At 43.8% G+C, this 19718-nt stretch overlaps 1 protein-coding gene across 4 annotated transcripts in view; it reads left to right on the top strand.

Annotated features, from left to right (window-relative positions):
* LOC124046119 (adenylate cyclase type 6-like) overlaps positions 1-19718 on the top strand; it is an 81648-nt gene that overhangs the window by 50171 nt on the left and 11759 nt on the right. For all 4 annotated transcript variants that reach the window (XM_046366146.1, XM_046366147.1, XM_046366144.1 and 1 more), the window contains 16 exons: positions 8438-8587; positions 8961-9082; positions 10151-10262; positions 10506-10633; positions 10791-10949; positions 11309-11450; positions 11783-11920; positions 13928-13956; positions 14473-14620; positions 14906-15003; positions 15325-15412; positions 15662-15778; positions 16046-16204; positions 16311-16486; positions 16812-16880; positions 18390-18522. In XM_046366146.1, the coding sequence (XP_046222102.1) occupies positions 8438-8587; positions 8961-9082; positions 10151-10262; positions 10506-10633; positions 10791-10949; positions 11309-11450; positions 11783-11920; positions 13928-13956; positions 14473-14620; positions 14906-15003; positions 15325-15412; positions 15662-15778; positions 16046-16204; positions 16311-16486; positions 16812-16880; positions 18390-18522 (1968 nt within the window). The remainder of the gene's footprint in view (positions 1-8437; positions 8588-8960; positions 9083-10150; positions 10263-10505; positions 10634-10790; positions 10950-11308; positions 11451-11782; positions 11921-13927; positions 13957-14472; positions 14621-14905; positions 15004-15324; positions 15413-15661; positions 15779-16045; positions 16205-16310; positions 16487-16811; positions 16881-18389; positions 18523-19718) is intronic.

Below are 19718 nucleotides of genomic sequence, written 5' to 3'. Positions count from 1 at the left end.
AGTTGCTGAGGAATTATTTATTTACTTAAACCAATTTTAGAAGAGGCGTAAGAAAATGTGGAAAAGGTCAAGGGCTCTGAATACTTTCCGAAGGCACTGTACATAAATATTGTTCCTTTTTATTGTATTTTTATTTTAGAGAATAATGGAGCTTGAAGCCAAATGCAACACCCCATACATTAATTTATGTGGATGAAGCCGACTTCAGCATTTCAAAAGTAAGGAGAGGAGGGAGGAACCTGATTGGTAAGAGGACCACCGTACATGGTGCCGGGGCAAAGGGATGCAAACATCACCCTGTGTGCCTCCATCTTCAGCCATGGTGTTCTTTTCCACATACCTTCAGTTTGCCCATAAAATACACGTCATCTCCTCACATTTCTTGATGCGTTGCACCATAGAGTGAGGCCCGACATGTCCGCTTCATCGTCATATTGGACAATTTTGCGTTCCACCACTCCCGTCTTGTTACTGAATGGTTTGCAGCCCACCCACGAATGATGATGCAATTTCTCTCTCCTTACTCTCATTTCCTCAATCCAACCGAGGAATTCTTCTCTGCGTGCAGGTGGAAAAGTTATGATTACGGTCCACATGACCAGATGTCCCTCTTAGGACGCAATGATTGCTGGTTGTCTGTGCATCATTGCAGAGGACTGCCAAAAGCATGAATACAGGGAGATTTTATTTTCCCCTCGCTGCATTGCGAGAAGAAAACACCCAGTGTAATGTTGATGAAAACGTGGGCTGATCGACACAAATTTTTTCAATTTGCTTTGTTTTTGGAGTGATTTGTTAGCTTGGTGTATTTAATTGTTATTCTCCGTGTATAACGTACAGCATCAGTGAATCTGTGAGGTACAAAATGGAAAAAGGTGAAATGGAGCCTTTTGTTTCTGGATATTCATGCTCTTGAGTGACATTCTCTATACTTTGGTCATCGTTGGTAAAACATCGTTTTGGGAAACACTAATACAGCCCATGATTTGGGGGTGCGTGTTGATTGTTTTTTTTTTTTAAGTGGATTTTGTTTGGACAAATATGATCGAGTGATCGAGAAGGGAAAAAAATATGTTTTATTTTCACATAAACCAGATACAGTGGGGAGAACAAGTAAATGATACACTGCAGATTTTGCAGGTTTTCCTACTTACAAATCATGTAGAGGTCTGTAATTTTTATCATAGGTACACTTCAACTGTGAGAGACGGAATCTAAAACAAAAATCCAGAAAATCACATTGTTTGATTTTCTAAGTAATTAATTTGCATTTTATTGCATGACAGAAGTATTTGATCACCTACCAACCTGTAAGAATTCCGGCTCTCGCAGACCTGTTAGTTTTTCTTTAAGAAGCCCTCCTGTTCTCCGCTCATTATCTGTATTAACTGCACCTGTTTGAACTCGTTACCTGTATAAAAGACACCTGTCCACACACTCAATCAAACAGACTCCAACCTCTCCACAATGGCCAAGACCAGAGAGCTGTGTAAGGACATCAGGGAGAAAATTGTAGACCTGCACAAGGCTGGGATGGGCTACAGGACAATAGGCAAGCAGCTTGGTGAGAAGGCAACAACTGTTGGCACAATTATTAGAAAATGGAAGAAGTTCAAAATGACTGTCACACACCATCGGTCTGGGGCTCCATGCAAGATCTCACCTCGTGGGGCATAAATGATTATGAGGAAGGTGAGGGATCAGCCCAGAACTACACGGCAGGACCTGGTCAATGACCTGAAGAGAGCTGAGTCTCAAAGAAAACCATGAGTAACACACTACGCCATCATGGATTAAAATCCTGCAGGGCACGCAAGGTCCCCCTGCTCAAGCCAGTGCATGTCCAGGCCCGTCTGAAGTTTGCCAATGACCATCTGGATGATCCAGAGGAGGAATGGGAGAAGGTCATGTGGTCTGATGAGACAAAAATAGAGCTTTTTGGTCTAAACTCCACTCGCTGTGTTTGGAGGAAGAAGAAGGATGAGTACAACCCCAAGAACATCATCCCAACCGTGAAGCATGGAGGTGGAAACATCATTCTTTGGGGATGCTTTTCTGCAAAAGGGACAGGACGACTGCACCGTATTGAGGGGAGGATGGATGGGGCCATGTATCGCGAGATCTTGGCCAACAATCTCCTTCCTTCAGTAAGATCATTGAAGATGGGTTGTGGCTGGGTCTTCCTGCATGACAACAACCCGAAACACACAGCCAGGGCAACTAAAGAGTGGCTCCGTAAGAAGCATCTCAAGGTCCTGGAGTGGCCTAGCCAGTTTCCAGACCTGAACCCAATAGAAAATCTTTGGAGGGAGCTGAAAGTCCGTATTGCCCAGCGACAGCCCCGAAACCTGAAGGATCTGGAGAAGGTCTGAATGGTGGAGTGGGCGGTTGGAAAGGACATGGAGTGCTGGAATGGTGCACAAGCACCGCTCCATGAGTGATGAGCGGGAATTCCGACAGCTCAACTCCTCTCACATACTTGCTCCTCTCCGTTCATGTACTCTGGTTCTTATCAACCATTCTGTGTCATCATAATGCCGCAAGGAAGAAGTAGAGCGCTCTCCCTTCCTGGACACCTCAGAATATGACAATTTGTTGTTAGTTTTACCCCTTCTTCTCCCCAATTGGTAGTTAGTCTTGTCTCATCGCTGCAACTCCCGTACGGACTCAGGAGAGGCGAAGGTCAAGAGCCATGCGTCCTCCCCAAACACAACCCAACCAAGCCACACAATGCCCACTTAACACGGAAGCCCTCCGTTCCAATGTGTCGGAGGAAGCACCGTGCACCCGGCGACCGTGTCAGCGCGAACCCAGATACTCTAGTGGACTCGAACCCAGATACTCTAGTGGCACAGATAGCACTGCGATGTAGTGCCTTAGACCACTGCGCCACTCAGGACACTTGTTTATCTGAAGAATTTCCTGTAATGTCCCTTCAGGACTTGTTGTTGTCCGACACATATGTAAACCATTTGTTTACGTTAATTAATTTTCAAATGGACACAGCCCAAACCACACAGACAGTAGAGTTCTTATTATCAGGTCAGTTAAACAGTGCTGATTGATACATTTTTATTGTCCCAAATGAAATTTGGTTGGTTCAACATTAGCAAATAGTACAGCAATGACATATTGAGTGGTTTTGCTGCCACTGTCTTGAGATGGTAGATAGATATTTTGTTCAGAGTACACACACACACACACACACACACACACACACACACACACACACACACACACACACACACACACACACACACACACACACACACACACACACACACACACACACACACACACACACACACACACACTTTTTTTCAGAGTACTGGGTCAGGTTGTTCGTCTGCCTCTGTCTGTATTGTTGTAACAACACAGAACCTGGCCTGTCTCTTTGTATACACTGTAAACCTCCTCTCAGGTCTAGTGACATTGTGGAGAGGAGAGCACTCCAACCTGCCATCTTCACACAAACAAGGTCTTCACTCGAGTAAACCACTTCAAAATAAGTGCATTAAATAAGGAATAGGGTGCCATTTGGGACACCAAGTCCAGCATGCCAGGTACTTTGGACCCACTCCAATTTGCTCCAACAGATCCATGGAAGATGCCATTTTTCATTGCTGTTCTCACGGCCCTAACACATCTGGACAAGAGGAACACCTATGTGAGAATGCTGTTCATTGACTACAGTTCAGCATTCAACACTGTTGTTCCCTCCAAGCTCGTCACCAAGCTCAGACCTCTGGGTCTGGACACAAACCCCTGCAAGTGGATCCTGGACTTTCTGACGGGCAGACCATTCTGTGAAGATTGGCAACAACACCTCCTCGACACTTAACACAGGGGCCCCCCACGGATGCGACCTCAGCTCTCTGCTATACTTACGCAATAAGGCCCGAGGAGGTGTGGTATATTGGCCATATATCACAAATCCCAGAGGAGTCTTATTGCTATTATAAACTGCTTACCAACGTAATGAGAACAGTAAAACTGAAAGTTGTGTTATACCCGAGGTATGATATACCATGGCTTTCAACCAATCAAAATTCAGGGCTCAAACTGCCCAGTTTATAAGCCCTGTTCAACCACGACTGTGTGGCTTTGCACGACACAAACGCCATCATAAAGTAGGCCTGATAACCAGCAACGATGAGTCAGCCTATAGGAGGTAAGTGAACTGGCATTGCGGTACCACCACAACAACCTCTCCCTCAACGTCAGCATAACAAAGGAGTTGATTGTCGACCTTTCGGATGCAGAGGAGGGAACAGGACTGCAGTAGAGTTATAAGTTCCACATCACCGAGGGCTTGACTTGGACCAACAACACCACCACTCTTGTCAAGACGACACAACAGTGTCTCTACTTCCTAAGTCAGCTGAGCATGAGGCCTGGTACCAACAGTCTCAGAGACAGTTTCTATCTACAAGTCATCAGACTGCTGAACACCTGAACAGGACTGACCACCTGTTCTGATTCTCCACTCTTTAGCACACATACACACACACATTTATGCTACACACACATCTTCTGCTATCAGACTCAGTATTAGTGCTGAATACTGCACATCTTCACTTTTCCCCAATCTCCCCTTCCCCAAAATACATTGTACAGTTGATACAAATACATTTAAACTCTGTTTTTCAGAATTCCTGACATTTAATCCTAGTAAAAATGTCCTGTCTTAGGTCAGTTAGGATCACCACTTTATTTTAAGAAGGTGAAATGTCAGAGAGAATTATTTATTTCAACTTTTATTTCTTTCATCACATTCCCAGTGGGTCAGAAGTTTACATACACTCAATTAGTATTTGGTAGCATTGGTATTTGGTAGCATTTTTAACCTGGGTCAAATGTTTTTGGTAGCCCTCCACAAGCTTCCCACAATAAGTTGGGTGGATTTTGGCCCATTCTTCCTGACAGAGCTGGTGTAACGGTGTCAGGTTTGTAGGCCTTCTTGCTCACACACGCTTTTTCAGTTCTGCCCACAAATGTTCTATAGGATTGAGGTCAGGGCTTTCTGATGGCCACTCCAATACCTTGACTTTGTTGTCCTTAAGCCATGACATAATTTTCTGGAATTTTCCAAGCTGTTTAAAGGCATAGTCAACTTAGTGTAGGTAAACTTCTGACCCACTGGAATTGTGATACAGTGAATTATAAGTGAAATAATCTGTCTGTGAACAATTGTTGGAAAAAATTACTTGTCATGCACAAAGTAGATGTCCTAACCGACTTTCCAAAACTATAGTTTTCTAACAAGAAATTTGTGGAGTGGTTGAAAAACGAGTTTTAATGACTCCAACCAAAGTGTATGTAAACTTCCGACTTCAACTGTAAATATTGGACAATAAATTGTGCCTTCCTGTATTATACTTGTGTTTATTCTATTCTACTGAGCCATTTACTTCATGTTCATATATACTGTCTACCATGTGTAAGCCATACATAAGACTAAAAACATATGTATTTTTTGGATCAACATCCAATACTTCTCTATTCTTTGTCTCGTCTCAGTGGCTACTACACGTCTGCTGGTCCCACTATAAACAAACTACAACGTATAGGCTTTATAAAAACATCTATTAAGTCTTCATAAAGATGACATGGGTGCTTCACAAGTCACGCTTGAGCAAAGTCACACTACAGTAGCCACACGTCTGTTTCACCTCGCAATCGTAGACGAAGACGTACTAGACACTATCAGTAGAATCCAATGAAGTGAATTGCCCCTTTTTCAAAGCACGCACATGCAAAGAAGTATGCAGTGGGTGTACGAATGCACAGATACACAAGACGAATGCACAGACCCACAAACATGTTTGGTTACATACCAGCTTCGACTTACATATGCTGGTACTGATGTCGGAGATAATTAAATGTCAAATACGGCAGTAGAGGCGCACTATCCTCCGGCTATAAAATACAATTGAAAAAAACTTGAAGTGTATTGTATTACACTTCACACTCTGATCTTTGAGCAGAGTCTGCGCTGCGTCTTTGAGTGCTGCACACTTGCCATGTTTGGTAATGCCATTTGATTGATTTAGTGGAAATAGTTGAGCCTAAAGCCTGGCTGTTTTAGAATCTTGTCTGTTAAGACCAAGTGTTCCAGAATGTTCTGAGGAGCACACCACTTTGCCATCTGTGTGGGACTTGATTTAGTTGCAATAGTTCTATACAACTTCTATGGAACTAGTTGTTCTGGTAGTCCAGTAGATACGCCCCCCCCCCCCAAAAAATACCCTATTGTTCACTTTGAGGAGAGCAGAGTCCATAAAAGGAATGGCCTTAGAACTTCTATGGAACTGGTCTAGAATGTTGTTCTGAGAACAGCAGAACACACCAGTCAGTCTCTAAGTCATTTCCTTCATTAATCTCCATCAGACAACAACATGGCCATCTGGCTGTTATAGAGTCTGCTTCAGCCAGGGTCTGAGGCTGTCTGTCTTTTTCTCATTAGTGATGAAATAGTCTGTCCTCTGGTCAGGGGTCAAGCTATTTTCCCAGGCTAAGAGAGAGAGCTTGTAGTCATGTGTGTTCAGTGTAAACCATTGGATGTGGACAAAATCACTTACAGACACTGGCCTGTTGCCTGTAGAGGGTGTGTGTTGCCTGTAGAGGAATGTTCTTGAGGTCAACGACCTCGCTAAGCTAACTGTAGGCTATCTAAACTTCACTTAGCTAGCCTAATGCTGTTGTGTTGGTCTAGTCTAACTGTAGGCTAAACATCTAAACTTCATTTGAGCCAGCCCGTGCATATAAGCCTACAATGCGGTTGTGTTTTGCTGCAGCGCGCTCATATACAATTCACGTTCGCCTAGTCTCTTCCCCACTGCCGCTGTGTCTGAAAACACAAGCGTCTGTGAATTTAAGCAAATCAGACTAGCATTTGCCTATCTGCACAGTGCGAGAAATAGTGAGCCTCCTCTCTCAATCAGTTCCTAGTGTCTTATCTGTACGGAGGCCTAGTGGAGTAAGGAAGAAGCGTGGGCCTTCTCTGTCTCTGACCCTATGTCTTTGTATTGTCTGTGATTATGAGTTGTGTTTTGATGCGTTGTCAGATCCAATAAGGGAAAGCAGACAGACAGACAGCCAGACAGACAGGCAACATAATGTTGTCCTATTGATGTCCACTTAATCACTGAACCAGTCACAATAAGGTTATGAACAGTATGAGAAAGGGAGGGACAGCTATACCAGAGACTGTATAGGGAATAGGCGACCATTTGGTACACACACTTGGTCTATAATGTTGTATTGTAACCTACAGTCAATGTAGGTTTAACCCTCTACTCCAGGTTGTGTATAGTTACAGAAATGTACATTCCCAGTAACACCTGTAAATATATAGATTCCCCAGTAAATCTGTACATTTACCAGCATGAAGGGGAATGTATAGATTTTGGTAGATATCCGGATTTCCCAATTATAGCCTAGAAGACATCTCAAGAATGTCCACTTTTGGAAAGACACAAGGTTTTTCTCATCTTCTCTGACCATATACTGTATATCATACCTCATTTGTGTATCAAGACATTTCTGGATTAGATGTCTAGATTTCGTGCTGTAAGTCTTATGACATGGTGATGGTGAATGTCGTATTCAACCTCACCCAGGTCACACCAGGTTCACTCTGTCACCAGAGAGTGTATACTTACATTTCTCTTTTCTTTCTTTCTCTCTCTCTCCTCTCTCTCTCTCTCTCTCTCTCTCTCTCTCTCTCTCTCTCTCTCTCTCTTCCCACCTCCCTTTCTCTTGTCTCTCCCTCTCTCTCGCTCTCTCTCCATCACTCTTCTCTCTCTTTCAAATTCTAAAATGCTTTATTGGCATGACAAAAGTACTTGCATTGTCAGGAAAAACTATGTTGAACAATTCAACAGGACATAGAAGACATGTAGAAACATTAATCCGAACCAGAATAGCTAATCAACCTGTAACAATAATCATACATTTATTCAACTTCAAAGGTAGCGCTTTTCAAAGAATCTCAAAGCACAAGAATAACAACATAACATCATGGGATGGACAGTCATTAGAAAGTTCATGGCTTGAGTGGTCATCTGAGGGAGGTGGTCAAGCGGTAAGAAAAAGTCCGGAGGCAGGCAGGCAGCAAGCGCGGACTCATCAAGGTGTCTCGCTGTCTCTGGCTTATCCGTTGTAAGACCTCGGATTTAACTTTGAGCGAAGCCACTGCGGTCCGTGGACTCCGTAGTAGGTAGCTAGCTTTGCTACTCCTTTGCTACAATCAAAATGGAGGGGCGCCCACTTGGACTGGACGACTACGTCAGTTACGTGGTGCCAGAAAGCACACCGCATGTCAATCATAATTCAATATCTCTCTCCCTCTCTCCTCTAGCTCAGTGGGAACGGATGATAACATTATGAAGTGTGTAACCTTACATGTCGCTCGCTCTCTCTCCCTCCCCTCCAGCTGAGTGCCAACGTGTTGATCTTCCTGTGCACCAACATGATAGGTATCTGTACCCACTACCCCGCTGAGGTATCGCAGAGACAGGCCTTTCAGGAGACCAGGGGGTACATCCAGGCCCGGCTCTACCTACAGAGAGAGAATCAGCAACAGGTAGGCCACACACACACACACACACACACACACACACACACACACACACACACACACACACACACACACACACACACACACACACACACACACACACACACACACACACACACATACGGGCATTCATTTACACAAGCCATAACACTTGTTGACCTAACTATATTTTCAAATTATTGTGGGTCAACAATATAGAGTATTTCTGAATGCCTCTATACTCTACCAATATGTTCCCACGCAGTATTCCAAAGAATGACTGGCACTCAAAGCAGTGACTCATTTGGGTTTCTAGCTGTTGAAACACATGAAAGGCAATGGGTTGAGTGCTTTTCTCTCACTTCTCTGTCTCTCTCTGTCTTTCATACACATTCTCCAGGAGCGCCTGTTGCTGTCGGTGCTTCCGAGGCACGTTGCCATGGAGATGAAGGCAGATATCAACGCCAAGAAGGAAGATATGATGTTCCACAAGATCTACATCCAGAAACATGACAACGTCAGGTAACCATGGACACACACTCTTTCCCTCTGCCGTAACCATGGACACACACTGACCATTTCACTCTCTTCCGCAACCTGTGGTGCTGAGGTCAAAATGTGACACATCTGTATTGGCTCAAATGACAAAACTGCCACAGTTCCTCAAATCCTCTTAAAGCACATTAAAGGAAAGGAACCAAGGTCCCTCCCTGGGACTGCTACCTCCAATGAACTTTGAGAGGAATTGAGGAAACAAGGATGGAGGAAGCAAGCATATGAAAGCCAGTAATGCCTTGGGCGCATATCCACAAAGTTTCTGAGTAGGAATAGTGATCTAGGATCAGTCCATGCTATCTTATTAAGTATTAACTAAAACGCTAAACTCATCCTAGGTCAGCACTCCTACTCTGAGATGTTTTGTGGACCCTGGACTACCTGCTCTAACACCACCAGCCTCTTGACCCAGATATTAGTCTAAACTCTATTCAATCACCATAAAGATGTGTTGAATCAACACTATGAAACTCCTCAGACAGTCTCTCTCTATCGGTATTGTCTTCCGTCATGTTGTTGTTGTTGTTATTATTATTATTATTATTATTGAGTCAGAACATTGATCAAGAGGGCAACAGCGCCATCTGTCATCTCTCCACTAGAAGTGTCAACATTCCAGTTGTTTTTCCTCTTCCTTGTAATTAATACCACAAATTAGAAAATGAGAATCGTGCTGAGATGTCTTCACTGGGGAGGGAGGGAGGGAGGACTGAAGGTGACCTATATGAGTCCAGACGAAAAGCTGAACAGAATAAATGGCTCTCTATCTCAGCAAGAGATGGAGGAAGGGAGCAGACAGGCTGGTAGGCGCATGACCATGCTGATGATGGGTTATTGATCTGTCTCTCCCTGTTCCCTCTCTCTCTCTCTCTCTCTCTCTCTCTCTCTCTCTCTCTCTCTCTCTCTCTCTCCCTCTTTCGTTCTCTCTTTTTCTCCCCCTGTCATACAATCTTTCCTACTCTCGCTGTCTCTCTCGCTGTCTCTCTCGCTCTCTCTCTGTTTTTCTTTCTCTCTCCGTCTCTCTCCATCCAACAGTATACTGTTTGCAGACATCGAAGGATTCACCAGCCTGGCATCACAATGCACCGCACAAGAGTTGGTCATGACACTGAATGAACTTTTCGCTCGCTTCGACAAACTAGCTTCGGTGAGCAGTTAGACATCATATAATCAGTCACTTCAACCCCGTGCGTAGATTTCAAACATATTATAGATGTACTCTTTACTTTTAAATTGTACGTTTTGCATCGCCCATAGTGACGTGTAATTCATTGGCTACTGGCCACTTACATTTGTGTTGTGTCATGCTCCATAATACATTTAACATTTTACGTATAAACTACATCCTAACCCTGAACCTGTGTTTGCGGCACGTTTGTGTGTCCTATAGGAGAACCACTGTCTGAGGATCAAGATCCTTGGAGACTGCTACTACTGTGTGTCTGGACTGCCTGAACCCAGGGCCGACCATGCACACTGCTGTGTGGAGATGGGAGTGGACATGATAGAGGCCATCTCGTGAGTCACACACACTAATGAATAACCTACTTTGAATTAGTAAGAAGCACATTTTGGCTTGTCTAGAATCTATCGTAACAGGGTTTTTACGGTGTGTGTGTGTGTCTGTGCAAGTGTCTGTGTGTCTAACTGTGTGTGTGTGTTTGTCTCCCTGCAGGCTGGTGAGAGAGGTCACAGGGGTCAATGTGAACATGCGTGTGGGTATCCATAGCGGCCGGGTCCACTGTGGAGTGCTGGGACTCAGGAAGTGGCAGTTTGACGTATGGTCCAACGATGTCACTCTAGCCAATCACATGGAGGCAGGGGGTGCGGCAGGGTAAGCCCCTCCCACCACCAACACAACATAGAAAACTCCTATAGGGTTGCACTTAATCTACTGCTAACCATTTAGTTGAGCATGCAAGTTCAAGCCTTTATTGTCAATTTTTTTGTAAAAAAAATAAACATTTGTCTTTGGCTTACAGGCATATGGCTCAGACACATCACAATTAAGCACAAATAGAGGATAAAACACGCTTGATAATACAATAAATCTAACTTGATGTGGGGCATCATAATAAAGTGTTAGTATTGATTACACTCTTGCTGGTATTGCAATCCTTGAGATTCAAAATCTCCTCTGATGTACTGTGTCAATGTGACCCCTTGACCTTGTGTGTATGTGTGTGTTACTAGGCGTATCCACATCACCAAGGCCACCCTACAGTACCTGAATGGGGACTATGAGGTGGAGCCGGGGTTCGGAGGGGACAGGAACGCCTATCTGAAGGAGAACAACATCGAGACGTTCCTGGTGCTGGGGTGCAGCCAGAAAAGGGTCTGTTGTTTATTTAACAAGTTAAATCAATCGTTTCTCCATTTATACGAGGAAAAATAATCGTTTATTGTCCATTGTCAGTTTCAGATCACAGAAATGATTCAATTCCTTTAGTTATCCATTTATTCATTGGTTTCCTCTTTTTTTTCCTGGGTGGTACTTGTCATTAATTATTCATTGAATTATCAAAAAGAATGTGTATTGTTCGAAATCTCTGTCAGAATCTATGTTGGTAATAGTATAGAATTTTTGCGGGGGATAAAAAAATGTAACAACTTTCAAATGTCCAGTGTGAATAAGGTCTATTGGTGTGGTCATTTCCCTCCCTGCAGAAAGAGGAGAAGGCAGCGATGGCCAAGAGTGCCATGATGCAGCGGGTACGCGCCAACTCCACTGAGGGCCTGATGCCACGCTGGGTACCCGACACAAGGTTCTCCAGGACCAAGGACTCCAAGGTCTTCAGGCAGATGGTGAGAAACTGATGACCTGGAATGGTCTGAGAGCAAATGGTTGCTCTATATAGCTAGGATTCCATCCAATTGGCGACAGATTTGCACATGAATATTCTCAAATCTGCCTCAAGAGAATTATGTGCATTTTCCCACCAGAAGTATTTCCACCAAACTGACTTGTTGAGGATTTTTAAAAATCAGTGCGTGATTACGTGGTGTACTTTTTGGCTTAAGTTTACATGTACCGAAGAAAAAAAAAATCTAAAGTTCAATGTGTTTCCATCGCATTTTCAACTCTTGCTAATAGTTTGGTCACAAAAAACTGTTGCGTTAAATAGCATATGTGCCTCCTCTGGTTTCAGTATGTGCACTCTAGCTAACAGCTTGCAGATAGTGCAGGTAGGCTAGTCTACATGATGAGATGATTATGGATAAGAGGGAGAATGTTTTGATTTGTCTAACCAGAACAAGACCCTCGATATTTATCGGAACGGAGCATCAAGCTCATCACCGTGCACTTTCACCACCCTGTGAAGCTCGTCATTTATTTCATCCGTAGCCTAATAAACTGCATGGTTTTACGAGTGTTAGTGGGAGGACATCCACCAACAAACAAATGATCTGTCGACATTTATCAAATTGTACCAAAACTTCCTGTTTCCATCACAGCTGTTGTGATTTTTTAAAATTTGATGATACTGTATGACTTTACTGACATAAAATGGTTCATGTTTTTGTCAAGCAACCTAAGCTTTAATCATGTGCGTAATTACAAGCCTCAAGCCTCTAAAACAGCCAATGGAAAACTGAAATCGTGTCTCGATCAGTATAGATCCAACACCATCGCAACAAGTGGGAGTTAGTTACACAGCTCCGCTGTGATTAAAGGGGTAATCCACAATTGCTATATACATTTTTTTGAGTTAGAAATTAATCATATATATATATATACTAATTTCTTCTTGAGGAATATAACTTATGAATGCCTCATGAGCTCAGTTCAACTGTTGTACTCATCATAACCCAAAATATAAGCTTGTTTTACCACAATGTTTGTAAACAAATTAAATGTCAACAAACATTGTATAGCCTCAAAATATGCACAAAACTATCATTTCGATATCTTGGATGGTCAGTCTTTGCATCAATAGCTCTGTCTATGAATTTTTGTGGTTACATTTCTCCAGGCCCATCCCTCAGCTTTTTACCAAAACCGAGGCAGGGTGTACCCTTTGTTATTGTTTCAATCGCAGACTGCCCCTTTAATGTCCACCCAAAACACAATGGAAGTTAGTGGCCAGTGGCAGACAGCTAACCTAACACTTGTTATTGACTCTGATATGATTCACAACAACAATGGTTCAGATCTGATCAGTCTAGCAGGGCTGCATCTCCATGATCATTTCTCCTCTCTTCCTGTTCTCAACCTCTCTCCATTCCCCTCTCTTTCCTCACGCCCTACACTTCACCTGTCTTCTCCTCTTCTCTCTCCTCTTCTTCTCACCCTCTCTCCAAAGTCACTTCCCTTCCCCTTCTCAACTTCTGTCATCTTGTTCCTCTCCTTCTCTTCTCTTTTCTCCTCTTCTCATTTACCTCCCTTCCCCTCACTCTCTCTTCTTTTCTGAGGGGTATTGCCCGGGGGGAGGACGGTGTCATTTTAATCCTACAGCATTAATTCAAATGTCAGTCTGGCTCCCAGGGATTAACTGTGCAGTTGTCTGAGTCTGGCGGTATGTGTTTTTCACTGGCTTGGTTGCACTGGTTTTCACTGGCTACGTGTCTAAAACATCGCTCTCTCTCATCCATTCTTCTCTCTCCTCTTTTTCTCTCTCTCTCTCTCTCTCTCTCTCTCTCTCTCTCTCTCTCTCTCTCTCTCTCTCTCTCTCTCTCTCTCTCTCTCTCTCATTCTTCTCCTCTCTCTCTCTCTCTCTCTCTCTCTCTCTCTCTCTCTCTCTCTCTCTCTCTCTCTCTCGTGCTCTCTCTCTCTCGTGCTCTCTCTCTTTGTCTTCCTCTCACTTTTCCCAGGGTATCGATGAAACATCCAGACAAGACAAGTGAGTCCTATTTTGGCCCAGTAGTTGTTATCGGGTTACTGTGTGTGTACTCTGTGTTGTTGTAGGCATTGGCCAGTTTGTGTGTGTGTGTGTGTGTTTTAATGTAGTAGTGTAGGCATTGGCCCATTGGGGACTGATTGGCACACTGTTAGTTATTGTTGGAGCTAAGTTTAGAGCAGACTGTTGGTTTTAGAGGGTCAGAGTCAGACCAGCACTAATTCCCTATTGGCTCTTAATCACTGCCTGTCACAGAGCTAGACCTGGGTTCAAATAGTATTTGTTTTATTTTCAATAAACCGCTTGATTGAGCAATGCCTATGATGGAATGGAATAGTCTCAAAAGTGTAACGTCTGCACATCTGTAAACAGGCTAAGAATTCAAATACTGTTTGATTTGTGCTTCTATCTCCATGACCCTGTCTGTTGTCCTTGTCTGTCTGTCCCCGTGACCCTGTCTGTTGTCCTTGTCTGTCTGTCTCCATGACCGCGTCTATTGTCCCGTCTCCCTGTTTGTAGCCGCTGTGCCCAAGAGGCCCTGAACCCTGAGGATGAGGTGGATGAGTTTCTGGGCCGAGCCATTGACGCCCGCAGCATCGACCAACTCCGTAAAGACCACGTCAAGAAGTTCCTCCTCACCTTCCAGACTAAAGACCTGGAGAAGAAGGTTAGAGGAGAAATGTTAACAACTGCCTAAATTCAGCACGATGCGTTGTGGTTTGTTGATTGAGTCGACGATTCATTTTTTGATCGATTTGACTATGACAATACATATAAACCCACTCCAGACCAGGAGACATCACATACGTTACAAAATGATGAAGAAAGCAAAATAAAACCTAAAGGAATTTCTCCCGTTGTGGTCCTCCTTATTGTGTTAACAGCTTGCTGCCGCAGCTAATAGTTACACAGCCGCTAATTGTATTATTCCCTCTCCCGGTGATGTTTTCAGTACTCTAAGAAGGTGGATGATCGTTTTGGAGGCTACGTGGCCTGTGGTCTGTTAGTCTTCTGCTTCATTTGTTTCATCCAGATCATAATTTTCCCCCAGTAAGTCAATATCTTGAATTATATCTAACCTCTCTTCTCATTGTAATTTTTAAATGTATATTTCATTTTGTATTCATTAACCTTTCTAATTGTACCTGCATGGAACTAAACTAGGCTGCTGGTTGGTCTGGTTGAACCTCTACGGGGTAGCCGGCTCAATGGACCAGATAAGGGACAGCCCTTTTAACCGTATTAAACCTTATCAAAGACAACATACTGAATTCATGTAGCAATGTACTGAATAGTAGCCTAATGGTAAATTGAATTTGGTGCAGTATGGGACTTCCCGGTAAGATGTATTCTTCTTCTTTTTCTCCGCAGCACTCCCCTCATGCTGGGTCTTTACATCAGCATCTTCATCATCCTTGTCAACATCCTCTTCATCTGTGCCATCTACTCCTGCATCAAGGTACGGGACAAGGGCCACCATTTTCTAATCGTCTTATCACCCTTTCATAGCAATGTAGCCAAAAGGCATTTGTTTAGATGATGCGTTATATTCCTCAAGAATCCATGTGTAAATAGAATTTCAAGGACCATCAAACATATTCCCCAGATCCCAGGCTGTATCTTTTAATCTAAGAGGAGGACTAAGTTGAATTATTCTCTTTCTTTATCTCTGGCTCTCTGTCTCCCTGTCCCCCTCTCCTCCTCCCAGCTCTTCCCGGCTGCATTGCAGATGCTGACTAAGAAGATCGTCCAGTCTCGTACCAATAGTACCCTGGTGGGGGTCCTCACCATCATACTCCTCTTCATGTCTGCCTTCGTGAACATGGTAGGGGACCACTATTTGCTTTCCCGTTCATGTACAATAACAGTGTAGTTTGAATTACAGGTAATAAAACGGTTCCTTTTTAAAGCGCTGTACAGTACTGTGGCATAGTTTTTTTAGTGACAAGCTATCAGTAGAAGATGATAGAGCGCCGTGTTGCACGAACATTGTGAATACTTCTTCCGATAGTGCCTGCAACGGTAGTAATTCAGTTTGACATCCGTGGGTTTGGGTTTCTCTGTTGGTTGACATGTGTATCTCTCCCTGTAGTTCACCTGTGACAGAGAGGGCCTGGTGGACTGTGTGGTGCGTGAGCGTAACCTGTCCTCCAGTTTGGTGACTCTGTGTCTACTACACAACCTGACACAGTCGGCACAGGACGGACTGACCCTGTGCCCCAGCCAGCCCATGCCATGCCACTTCCCTGAGGTGAGCCCAGCAGGGACGCTAGTGGGTGGTGTGAGTGCGGTGTGAATACTGTATGTAATTACATTGTTAGAACTTGCTACACCCCCCCCCCCTCCTCTTTCTCCAGTATTTCTGCTACAGTGTTCTCCTGACCCTGCTGGCCTGCAGTGTGTTCCTCCACATCAGCAGTATAGGCAAGCTGGCCCTTATGGTGCTGATCCAGGTCACCTTCCTGCTGCTGGTGGAGTGGCCCCAGGTGGCCCTGTTCGACAACGCAGACCTGCTGCTCACCGCCAACACCCTGTAAGTTAACACACACACACCCTGGCACTAACTGTAGCCTGTTCGCCCACTTCATAGTATTTGTTCAAGTAGTATTTGTTTTTGTTCAAATACTTAAGCTGCACTAGTTGATAAAGTTGCATGGAATAGTCCCGAAAGTGCCAACCCTGACCATGGTACTCAAGGCAGGTTGAATCACGTTGCAGTCCACAATACAAGCTTAAGAGCGCAAATATACAATTCTAGTCAATGTGAACTTGCGTCTACCTTTGTGGTGTGCAATGCACAAATGTCTTGTCAAGTGTTGAAGGTATTTAATCAATTTGTGTTTTGTTTTTGCCCGTAGCTCTTTCACACCTTTGAATGACTCTCTAGATTGGTTTCCTGGTTTCAATGAAACAGTTACAGAGATGTGGTAAGTTCATTGTTATCTTTTGGTCTTCTCTTTAATTATTCTGGTCAATGTACTGTTACCATGTCCATGTTAGTGTGCGTGTCTACTCTTAGACTAAGTCCCTCCTCCCTCTGTCTCCCCCTCAGCCAGGATCGTGATTGATTGATTATAGTGGCAGTTCATGCCAATCAAGATTAAGGAGACCAATTTTAATTTTATGAGCATGGCCTCATATTCCATTCACCCAGCTCAGTGTAACAGCAATAGGTTTAGGCTACTACAGTACATGATACTAAAGGTTCCCCTACAGTATACCTACCCATCATGGGGTTGCTACAACCTAGCCTACAAATGAACTTTAGCAACGTAGGTGCAGAGGTCGATAGACAAATTGGAGAAATCAAGGTGACATACAGTGACACAAACAATACCGCCTTGCACACTCTCGCCTGCATCTAGCATGTGTAATTGTTAGTCAAAACAGTTGCAAAACACTCCATTTTCAACTAAAACAAGAGATTCTATTGGACAAATTCAGGTAGGTCTGTTTAATTAAGATACTTTTTGCAACGGAATCGGCGGAATGAATATACCCCTGATCACCTGCAAACACAGTTCACTTTCATAACAGCCACATACAGCATCATTGCTTTGCTCGTTGTATAAGTCATTCTCGCATCTACACGCTCTCCTTCTCTAAATTTTCCATCAAATACCTCTCCGAGCCAAACCTTTATACCTTAAGGTTGCTGCTAGAGCGTACATCATTGTCACCATATTAACATCATAGTCAACAAACTAGAACTAACGCGTTAGTACACCCACAATCCAATCCATGTGTCAAATCACATGTAGCGCAAGCAGTTTAGCAGTTAAACCGGCAGGTCCCGTTGGCAATACATTTATAAAACTGAAAGCTTACCTTGACTTAAAAGAGTTGTGGTGTTGGATGCCTTAGCCAGGTAGCTAACATAAACAGCATTCCTCTTTGTTTGAGTCAGGTTGTTGAGTAGGCTAAATCATCCGCGTTAGCTAAACTAAAGGTAAACAAAAAGAAGAAAAAAAAACATTAAATATAGCTAGCTCTCTCTGCTGCTTCTTAATTAAAAAATAAAAATAATTATTTCTCTCTTTTGAGTCAAGTACTCACCACATTTTATGCACTACAGTTCTAGCTAGCTGCAGTTTACCGGTATGCTTTCAGTACTAGATTTATTCTCTGATCCTTTGATTGGATGGACAAGATGTTAGTTCATACTGCAAGAGATCTTATAGTTTGGAGGATGTCCTCCAGACGTTGTCATAATTACTGTGTAAGTCTATGGAAGGGGGTGAGATCCATGAGCCTCCTATATTTTGTGTTGAAGTCAATGTACCCAGAGGAGGATGGAAATGAGCTTTTTTTAATGTTTCACTATTTGTAATTTTCTGAAAATGGTCCTCCCCTTCCTCCTCCAAGGGACCTCCACTGATTGATTACTTGATTCATTGCTTGATTGATTGAGTGTCTCCCTGTCTCCCTCCCCCCAGCCAGGAGAGTGTGACCAAGGTGTCTCTAAAGGTCATGACCCCTGTCATCCTGACGGTGTTCGTCCTGGCTCTGTACCTACACGCTCAGCAGGTTGAGTCCACTGCACGCCTCGACTTCCTGTGGAAGCTGCAGGTAGGAACTGGCACCACACACATTCACACTCACTAAGATTGTGAACGTTTAGAAAATGGGATCCTTAACGTTATGTTTCTTTTTTCTATCTTTCCCCACAAAAGTTTTTTTGTGGGGGAAAAAGACAAGAGATACAGATTACCAAGACCTATGCACACCATGGTTCTTTCTGCCTGCCCCCTCCTCTCTCCCTCGTGCTGGCAGCATTGCATTAGTGGAAACCAAGACCGTTCTCAGGGATGGCCTGGGTGTCGCTTCGTCTGGGGCAATTTTAGCTAACCCTTTCCTAACCTGGCATGTTATTTCTCCTAACATGCCACGCTAACATGCTTCGTTTCCCTAACCTGCTTTATAAATTCTCCTAACTTTCTACGAAAAGACACTTCTGCTCGTCGAAACCTGCCCTGAGAACAGTCTTGATTCCCACTAATGCTAATGGTGTGAGTGTGTGTTCAGTCTTCGGTCTGTTGCGTGTAAAATATCCTAACTTATTCATTAATAATAGACCCTGCTTTACTGAAGTTGCGAGACCTTGCGAGACATTGAAAGCCAAGAAATTGCAAGATACAGCATTCCATTGCGAGATACACCTTTTGATTGCTGATAGATAGGCCTAGTGCACGGTTCTGACTCTGTCTTCCTGGTGGCTGACCTCTCTATACTGTGCCCCTCCCCTCTCTCTCCGTCCCTTGCTAGCTTGCTATGAAAGACACAAGTGTTTGTGTTCTCTGCAGTACGGCAACTAATCAGTCCCCTCTGTTTAAAAAATACTGAATCTTGACATGGGGTCTGTGCAAAGAACCAATTATTTTGGAGAGTCGACTCTCCACCATTGCATCATCGTCGTTAACAGTTGGAAGAATGGCAGAATTTTTTTTCTCCCACATCCCTCACACACACGCACACACACACACGCCTCGAATTCCTCTGGAAGCTACGTAGGACCTGGCACCCCCCCACACACACGTCCAGCAGGTAGAGTCCACATGCCTCAGTTGTTGTATCTGGTGACATCACTCAGCAGACCTCAGCCTTTCTCTGTAGATAGTGGTTGCAGCAGAGTGACTTTTAATCTTGACTCTGGTCTACGTTCAGTGGAATACTAAACGCCAATCAGCATTTTGTTCCTCACAATACCTATAGACAGACAGCAATGAGGTTGCCCTATTAATCATTTAGTCACTTTCTCATCCCTT

This window comes from Oncorhynchus gorbuscha, linkage group LG10 (assembly GCF_021184085.1).
Source record: "Oncorhynchus gorbuscha isolate QuinsamMale2020 ecotype Even-year linkage group LG10, OgorEven_v1.0, whole genome shotgun sequence".
NCBI lineage: Eukaryota > Metazoa > Chordata > Actinopteri > Salmoniformes > Salmonidae > Oncorhynchus > Oncorhynchus gorbuscha.
The sequence above is the reverse complement of the archived record's forward strand: the minus strand, read 5'-3'. Positions and strand labels throughout refer to the sequence as shown.